Raw genomic sequence first — 8,766 nt, forward strand, 5'->3', positions numbered from 1 at the left:
GATATTTTTTACGTGCTGACTAAGCATTGCTTACTAAGCTAGATAGAAACTACTAGATCTTAGCTTTTTAAATTACTAATTATTATATATTTAGCTATATTATCAGCCGAGATACAATAGTTTCAAAATATCAACTTTTTTTAGTTCTTTTTTTTTTTTGCACCCCACTGTAGAATCCGAGAGCGGTTGAGAGAGACTTGATTAGAGAGGTTATCAGAAGGGCTTGGGCTGGGGAGGATGCGAAGAAGGATCTATAGAGCCATATAACATGTTTCTGCAAGGAATAGTCTCTCTGAATAGTCGGTTATAGTGATGTTCGTCCTCGTCTCCCTATACGTTCGAGCTTGCAGCGTTTTGAATCGAGAACGACTCCATGCAGTCTGAGCCAATAAGTTTATCTTGGCAGTATGAACAAGTAGGAATTGAGATTCATACCGCCGATAACAACAAAGTATGGGTGGTTGTATGGGTATGAATTCAAGCCCTTCCATTGCTCCACTCTTTCCCCGGCATTAGTGCGTGGGGCAAAGCACCCGACCGCTTAAGTCATGTTCCGATGCAGCTCGACATGAGAGAAGTTTTACAAAGAGGTTGATTCCAGAACGTCTCACAAGTGATACATGATACTTATATCGTCACTAAGTATGGATGCAGACAACACCGAAGCAAAAGCGCTACACCTCGTGGGAATTAGCGTCAAACACTCTATCGCCCCACCGATGCACAACATGATTGCGAAATCGCTTGGACTTCCGTGGACATTCTACAGTACCGAGTGCAGCACTGTCGAAGAAGTTGCAGCACTCGCACGAAAGCCGTCCACTGCTGGTCTTGTTGTGACCATGCCATACAAAAACACTGTAATGCCACTTCTCGATGAATTAGACGACATCGCGACGACCATCGGAGCTTGCAACAACACTTACCGCCGAGACGATAAAATTGTCGGGACGAATACAGACTGGCGCGGTATCAAGGGATGTTTGCTTGAGAAAGGAGAGGAGAGCTCTCGGCCAAGTCCTAGCCGCACAGCGCCAGCTTTGATTGTTGGTGCCGGAGGCGCTAGCCGCGCCGCAGCGTATGCCCTCAGCAGTCATCTCAGTTGTCCCACGATATACGTGTTGAATCGCGATGATGCCGAGGTAGAAGCACTCGTGGCCGATACGCAGAAAGTGATCCCCACTCCCAAGGTCATCCACGTCAAGTCCTTGGAGCAAGCTTCAAGCCTGGATACGCCGTACTATGTTGTCGGCACAGTCCCAGACTTTGAACCACAAACGGATGCCGAAAAAAATGTCGCAGCCATCCTGAAGAATTTTATCTCACGCAACACGAAGGGCGTTTTACTGGATATGTGCTTCAAACCTCGACGTACCAGAATGATTAAGCTTGCGGAAGAACTAGGGTGGCCGACTGTAGAGGGGACTCACGTCATTGGGTATCAGATCCAAGAGCAATGGAGGCTATGGGCTGGAGAGGAGCGAGCTTCTCGTGTTAATGAAGATGCAGCTTGGAAAACTCTTCTGGATGCAGCAGAAGAAAGCAAGGCTATAAATTTCTAAGTAGACTGACAGAACATATGAGATCGCATTGGCACAATACTTCGATTCAGCAAACGCTGCAGGAGCTAACACCGCTTGCGTTGTGCTCATAGTCATCGAAAGGGTCCATTTCGTAGAGTAGGACTTATTCTAGTTTCCCCTTATTCTCCACCTCTTACCTTCTTTTCTATCTATGCCCATTCTTCAAGCCTGAGGTAGAATAGAGATATGACATGTCTAAATCTATACAGACTTGGTAGTTCGGCCCGTCATGACCAGTTTCATCCCTCAAAGTACGACTTACCAGAGTCGTGCAGGATCGTTCAATCTACCCTCCACTTGCATCAGTTCTATAAGGTATGATTGGAACCTGTTTGTACTCTTGAAGATGGTGCATAAGCCGCCTGACTAATCACGAATCGTGGTAGGAGGTTGTGGGCGTTCCGGGGAGGACCATATCCGATAGCCATTACTCAATCCGGTAGTAAATTTAACCGGTTCCCCGCACGTTGTGTGGTATGTCGGACGAGTCCTATAAAATGGAAGATAATAAATTGGTGGGCTTTTGAAGAACAGTACTGTCCACCTGCATCATTCCGAACTTTGATCAGGGATTGACCCGTGTCGGACGCTTAAGATGCCTGATTTGCATTCGCTCCCTGACGATTGGTGGCCCTCGAAAGCCATCCGCAACAATGGCCCAGATGCCCTTGTCTTGGAAAGAGCAAAGCTTCGTGAGCTTGCAGAGGGTTGGCCTTGCTACCGGTATGTTTTTGTTCCACAATGCCCCTTGACGTGAACCCATTCAACATCGAAACTTACGACAAAATCATACAGTGACGCGTGCGAGTGGGAGAACTTCAAGTCGATCTTCCATGAAGGCGCCTATGTGTATACCACGTGGTCTGGTCGCGTTCTGTTTTCCGATTTTATTAACGGATCGAAGGCTGGTATGGACAAGGGCGCGTTCATCATGCATCGCTGCCATGGAACAACATCAGATATCAGCCCTGATGGAAAACGAGCGGTCACAAAGATGAAAGCAACCATCACGCAGAGATTTGACCTAGATGGTGTAGAAGTGGACGCTGAGGCCGATTGCCGATTCTGCTTCTTCTTCGAAAAGGTAGATGGTCACTGGGGCGCACGGTTCGTGCGACATTGGTATGAGAAGGATAAGCTCATTCTCGTGGTTGCTGGCCAAGTACCTAAATTGGACATGGAAAAACTCCATTCATACCCTGATGGATATAAATGCCTCGCCTATTGCCAGGAAGCAACGATGGGAGTAACGGTTTTGAAGGATATGCCAGGGCATCGGCTGCACGCAGGCACGCCCGCTGGCGACAAACATGACCTGCTCTATAGGCAATCGAAAATTTGGGTAGAGGGTGGAGATATCGATATATGATACACTTTGTCATCAGTTTAAGCAAAATGATGAGTGTCCTATGAATCACGATTTCATTGCGCAGCTAGCAATAACCCTGTAACAATCCTCAAAATATTCATTATCTTGTCAAGCAGAATATCGCTAGTTTAAAAAGATTTTATGAGCTGGTAGAAATTTCAAAAAACACCTATAATAAACTGTTATCATTTACTGTTTAGCGGAGAGCAGAGTAGTGGTATCAGTGAGGTCACGCAGACATAAAAGAAGGCGTGCAGCAGTTAGTGACAAGACTGATATTGGACGAAGAACTTGTTGCTACTTCAAATTGAGCCTATCGATAAGTTTCGCCCAAGACGCCATTCCTCGCCGTGCATGTTCCGCTGGCACATGCTCTCCTTGCTCTGACATCGTTCTCGAAAACAGTTCCATAGAAATAAAACCTTTATAACCCATGTCGTGGATAATCGCCCGTGCGATATCCTCTACAGGAAGGTACGCCCCTCGATCATCTTCGTACGCAAAAGCCCTGGCATTTCGTGACCAACTCATTCGTGGTGGCTGGCCAGAGGTATGAAACGGGTGACCTTCAACCAGTGGCGAAGTCATCCGTTCTGCATCTACCACCTGAATGTAAAACACCTTGTCCAGGTTTACCTGTTGTATCATTTGATGGATAGACCTCTTCAACTCTTCATCTGCATTGGGTGTCTTGCCTTCCAATGACGTGGGATCTGCCCAAACTCGCCCTGCGATGTTGAACGTGTCTAGGCACAGGCCAAGATTCGGACGATCCACCTGTTTGACAACTTCCCAGGCTTTTTCCCAGGTGTCAATGTGCGTACTCCAACAAAGATTCTCGTACGCGAAACGAACATGGGGATGTTCCTGTAGACCCAAGTCTGCCAACTCTCGCAGATCACTGACAATGACATCCATATCTCCAGTAAGCTGATCCATGGGTAAGAAGTTGGCCGGGATCTGTATTGTTCCAGTCTTCAGCTCTTTGACAATGCGGAACCACACGTGGATCTTTTCAATAAGCTCATTATGCTTCTGGCGATCTAGCAAGCCCTCGTAGAAAAGGAAGGGCTGCAATCCAATTATTTCAAGCCCTGCTACCTGACACTCCTTATGAACCTGGCGAGCAGCCTTACAGAGATCTTCGGAAGTAGGACTTTCGTGGTTGGAGAGCTTCTTCGCCATATATTCAAGGTCCTCATAGAAAATCTCAATTCCTTTGAATCCTTGCTGTCCTGCCTCCTTGACCTTGGTGTCAAAATCGTGAAGCCATGCCCGCCCCAGCGAGGCGGACAATATTGCAGGCTGGAATGTTGCCATAGGGTTTCACCACAGAAATGAGGGATAGTTTGGAAAGCTAGATTACAAGATTGGCTACCGATGACCTAGATCGATGTGGAAAGTTCAACTTGTCGTGCATTTGGTTGCGGCGGAGTTGCAATTCTAATAGGGCCGAACTTCAAAGTACCCCGCCGAGGCTAAGTCGGTAGCTGACGCCCTATGGAAAAGGTAATACCCTAGCGCGTCTTGGTACGCCCTTGTCCCGGGCGATTTTCTGCCTGGTCGGCTCTACTCCTAGCCGCCTAACAGCTGTTGCAAAATGCAATGATTCTAGATCGAAGAATGCACCGCCCGATCTGTTCATTTCTCCCTGCTGCAGCTCAGGGTCAAACACGAGACCTTGAACTTTATCCCTTCGAGTCTGATGCCACTGAGCATTCTATGCGTGCACACTAAAGATATTCATTGGTGAACAAGTACAGTACATTTCATACACTTTAATCTCGAGGAGAGAACAACGGTGTCCGGGAATTACGACAGAGATTTTCTATATAGAATGCTTCTGAACTTCTATGCTAATGACACGTTTCGCCTCTGCATCTGGTACATCTTCTAGTTGCTTCTCCAGCCACAGGACTTGCTACGCGATGCCCTGGTGGACCATTGCTTCCACTCCAGGTACAACCTTCCAGCCACTTCTCACCGCCAATCTGAAGAATTCAGTGTTTGGATTAGGATGGTAACACATTTCCAACACGAAACCTTTCGGTCCTAGGCCCAAGATAGCCTCCACAGTGTCTCTTGCAAGAATCTCGCTGGGCTGTGTTGGGGGGATATCTGGCACAGTACCAACAATCACGGCTGGTGTCTCCAGACCCTAAACTTGCTCCACCGATGAGATATGTATCAATTTGCACTCTGGCAGGGTGCTTTTGAACGACTACATGATGGCATCCACCTCGGATTTGAGACGATTTACAAGATAGATTTTCGACGCCTTGAGCGATTTCTACAGAGCATATATTGCGCTTCTGCAAGCGCCCCCACCGCCAATGACTAGGGCGGGTTTGCCAGTGCTCTGCAACGCGATGCCTGGGAAGTTCTGTAGGAATGCCTCCCTGATTCCTATCGTGTCCGTGTTTGTACCACGTACAACTTCTCGTTGGATTTGGAGTCTTTTCGAATAGATATCGTATTGATTGCACCAATTGCAAGTGCCTCGTCCGTCACGCGATCGCATTCTGTCATGAAAGACACTTTGTGTGACATGGTTATTGCCGAGCCTATGCAGTCTGATGCCTTTATTTTCGGTAAAAAAGTTTGACTTATCGAGCGACTCCACGAGATTATAGGACCAGGGAACATTCTGCTCGTTGAAAAGCGTGGAGTGCAAGAGCGGCGCTAGTGAATGGGCGATCGGATAACCAAAGAGGTATGTCTTCAGCGGTTTGTCGCGGTCGCCATCAGAAATGATTGATGTCCAAAAGCATATGAGCTTTGCAAAGTATCTGCGTTGAATTTCATGGTGTGCTCGATCGGGGTTAGGCCCCACAAGTTGTGAATTGAATGGAGTAGCAATAAAGCCACAGCGTGGGCGCTTTGTCAGGGCATACCGCATGCAAAATGTCTCCCAAGCTGAGCGGGAAATGCTTGTACCGGGTTTAAGCCACCCCCGCAACGTACGGCTCCTTCTCCTCAGGCTTCATCGGCTTCCCCGCAAACCTTAGCTTAGGCACCCAAGCTAGTGGCTCGATCTTGGGGTACATTAAGGGGCAAGAGAATATCACTCTCCCTTCTGAAAACCTGAGAGTCTTCCCGGGTTCTATTTCAGCATCTTTCCTTGTCAAGCAATATGAAGCTCTTTCCTGTCCGCAAAGATGAATCCTCCAATCCTACCCCTCGCGAAGTTTATAACTGGTGAATTTATGCGCTGGCAATGTCTGCCGCCATGGGTTCAGCCATGTTTGGTTATGATTCTGCGTTCATAGGTGGCACAATGTCCCTCCCTTCATTCAAGAACCGTTTCCACCTCAGTTCAACAAATCAAGCTGAGCTGGCGGCGTTGAAAGCGAACATTGTCAGTACGTTCCAGGCCGGCTGCTTCTTTGGAGTTATCTTATGCTACTTCGTCACAGAGAGAATCGGCAGGCGGTGGCCGCTGATGATCTGTGGTGCGATCTTCAACGTTGGTGCAGTCCTGCAGCTGGTTTCGGCGGGCAAGGTCGGATTGATCTATGGCGGGCGTGCTTTGACCGGTAAGCTGATCATTTGTTCAGTTGTATGCGCATTGCTGACGTTCCGAAGGGCTTGCTGTAGGAGCTTCCTCGATGATTGTTCCAGTGTATATTTCGGAATCCTGTCCACCTGCCATTCGCGGTCGTCTGATTGGAATCTTCGAGATCTTCCTACAATTCTTCCAAATTTTTGGATTTTGGGTCAAATACGGCGTCAAAATTCATATAGCGCCAACATCGGATGCGCAATGGCACATTCCATTCGCACTGCAGCTCATCCCAGGCTCATTGCTCGTCATATGCATGTTTTTCCAACCAGAATCACCTCGCTGGCTTTTGAACGCCAACCGTGTAGATGAAGCCAGAAAAGTGCTCCAGCGCCTTCAAGCGCTCCCAGAAGGCCACGAATATCTCACTTGCGAGGTCAACACCGTCCTTACTCAGATAGAGGAGCCTTCACAAGGAGCCAAGAAAGGGTTCGTGGCCAAGCTCCGCGAAATAGCGCTACCACAAAACCGCGTCCGACTGTTGCTTGGAATAGCTCTTATGTTCATTCAAAACATGTCTGGCATCAACGCACTGAATTACTTCTCGCCATCAATCTTTGGAGCAATTGGGTTCACAGGCACCAGTGTAGGCCTACTCGCGACGGGTATTTTCGGCATTGCCAAAGCAGGCGCAACAGCCATTTTCATAATTTGGGGAATAGATAAACTCGGTCGCCGTCTTTCTCCGCTCATCGGATCCTCTGGAGCTGCCATTACATTGTTCTATATTGGCAGCTATACACACATTTCCGGATCATTCGAACACGTTGCAACTGGTAGCGGTAAGACTCCAGCCGGATATGCCACAATTGCCATGATATACATCTTTTCGGTCTTCTATGCCATGTCCTGGAATAGTATCCCTTGGACCTTCTAGTATGTGTGACTCGTCCTTGAGATGACAGATATCAACATTGTTCAGTGCCGAGGTTTTTCCTATGGGCATCAGATCCGTGTCTTGTTTTCACAACCTGCGCCCAGTGGTTGGGTCAATTCATTATTGTGTATTCCACACCATACATGATGACGGATATCAAGTCTGGAACATATTTTCTATTTGGCTCCTCTGTCATCTTCGGGCTTGTCTTCTCATCGCTATTGGTTCCTGAGACCAAGGGATTTTCCCTAGAAGAGATGGACATTTTGTTCACTCGCAAAGGCCTGGCGTACACGTGGCGGAGGCAAGCCGAACAACATATCCGTGAGAATAGAGCCAGCGGTATACCTAGGGTCCTATCAGTTACGGGGAAGGATACAAAAGTTCGTATCGAGAAGGCATAACGTAGTTCACAAGCGAGTAGACCACCCAAGCAAGTAGACCACTTTGCACTAGCGCGTCAACGTTAAGACATTATCACAGACTTTTATTCTAGTTAACAAACTATTATAATATACTAGATAAATAATTATAACCTTTACTAGTACTTATACTGTTGATATTAACTACATAACTTAACTTTTTTTTCTCTATTTGCTATATAGCGTATTAGATCATGTATCTTTGAAAAGAATAGTAGGCTACACTCTAACCTACTAAAATTAGGTATTAAAAAATAACTATATAGTTGAAGTAAAAAATTAAGTAAGAATCTAAGAGAATTACGTCTATAAGATACTACTTTAAATCCCTAAAAATAGTTTAGTAATAATTCATAAACCTTAAAATAAGTATATAACTATAAAGTATAACTATATTATGGTTATAATAAAGTTAATGAAATAGCGAAGTATAATTATTATAGAATAATAAGATAATAAATTATAGTAATAATAAATATATATAGTGTATTAAAGCTCTCTAATACTTATAAACTTACTACATCTATCTATCTCTCTTATCTTATTACTACTACGTATTTATTTCAAGTTAATCTTTTATTTAAATAATATTAACTTTCTATTTATAGCTCTGATGTCTACTCTTCTTCTATCTTATTGTTAGCAGCTCAGCCCTGTGCCACTGTGCTGCAACAACCAAAAAGGTACGAGTAATCAGCGTTCTGCTAATGCTCTGCACAGGATAGTATATATAGTCAGCGCAGCGCCTAACATTATCCCCCCTCTTAATAGGGCCTAGCCCCTAGGCACTGCGGCTATAGAGCGCTCTCTAGAGATCTCCTATATACTAGACCTCCCAGCAGCTTACAGAATACTAGTCTCTAGCTATTCTTTAGTTCTCGACTAGCCTATGCTATAACTAGTCCTGGCTAGAATCGAACCCAGCATCTCCAGTCGCATCCGGCAGATCCGGC

General features: G+C 46.1%; 4 protein-coding genes across 4 annotated transcripts; 3 read left to right on the plus strand and 1 right to left on the minus strand.

Annotated features, from left to right (window-relative positions):
* Positions 1 to 728: 728 nt before the first annotated feature.
* COCVIDRAFT_116272 (hypothetical protein) lies at positions 729 to 1,562 on the plus strand (the record flags this gene model as incomplete). Its single annotated transcript, XM_014694676.1, has 1 exon — positions 729 to 1,562. One exon carries the CDS (start codon positions 729 to 731, stop codon positions 1,560 to 1,562), a length of 834 nt encoding a protein of 277 aa, XP_014550162.1.
* A 616-nt stretch (positions 1,563 to 2,178) lies between these two features.
* COCVIDRAFT_116270 (hypothetical protein) lies at positions 2,179 to 2,952 on the plus strand (the record flags this gene model as incomplete). The annotated part of the gene is made up of 2 exons (XM_014694677.1): positions 2,179 to 2,306; positions 2,379 to 2,952. 2 exons carry the CDS (start codon positions 2,179 to 2,181, stop codon positions 2,950 to 2,952), a joined length of 702 nt encoding a protein of 233 aa, XP_014550163.1.
* A 297-nt stretch (positions 2,953 to 3,249) lies between these two features.
* On the minus strand, positions 3,250 to 4,272 carry COCVIDRAFT_32018 (hypothetical protein; the record flags this gene model as incomplete). Its single annotated transcript, XM_014694678.1, has 1 exon — positions 3,250 to 4,272. The coding sequence occupies one exon, from the start codon at positions 4,270 to 4,272 to the stop codon at positions 3,250 to 3,252; it is 1,023 nt and encodes a 340-aa protein (XP_014550164.1).
* Positions 4,273 to 6,169: 1,897 nt separating this feature from the next.
* On the plus strand, positions 6,170 to 8,563 carry COCVIDRAFT_43213 (hypothetical protein; the record flags this gene model as incomplete). Its single annotated transcript, XM_014694679.1, has 5 exons — positions 6,170 to 6,488; positions 6,538 to 7,371; positions 7,413 to 7,733; positions 8,005 to 8,009; positions 8,534 to 8,563. 5 exons carry the CDS (start codon positions 6,170 to 6,172, stop codon positions 8,561 to 8,563), a joined length of 1,509 nt encoding a protein of 502 aa, XP_014550165.1.
* Positions 8,564 to 8,766: the final 203 nt, after the last annotated feature.

This window comes from Bipolaris victoriae, assembly GCF_000527765.1.
Source record: "Bipolaris victoriae FI3 unplaced genomic scaffold scaffold_249, whole genome shotgun sequence".
In the NCBI taxonomy this organism is placed as follows: domain Eukaryota; kingdom Fungi; phylum Ascomycota; class Dothideomycetes; order Pleosporales; family Pleosporaceae; genus Bipolaris; species Bipolaris victoriae.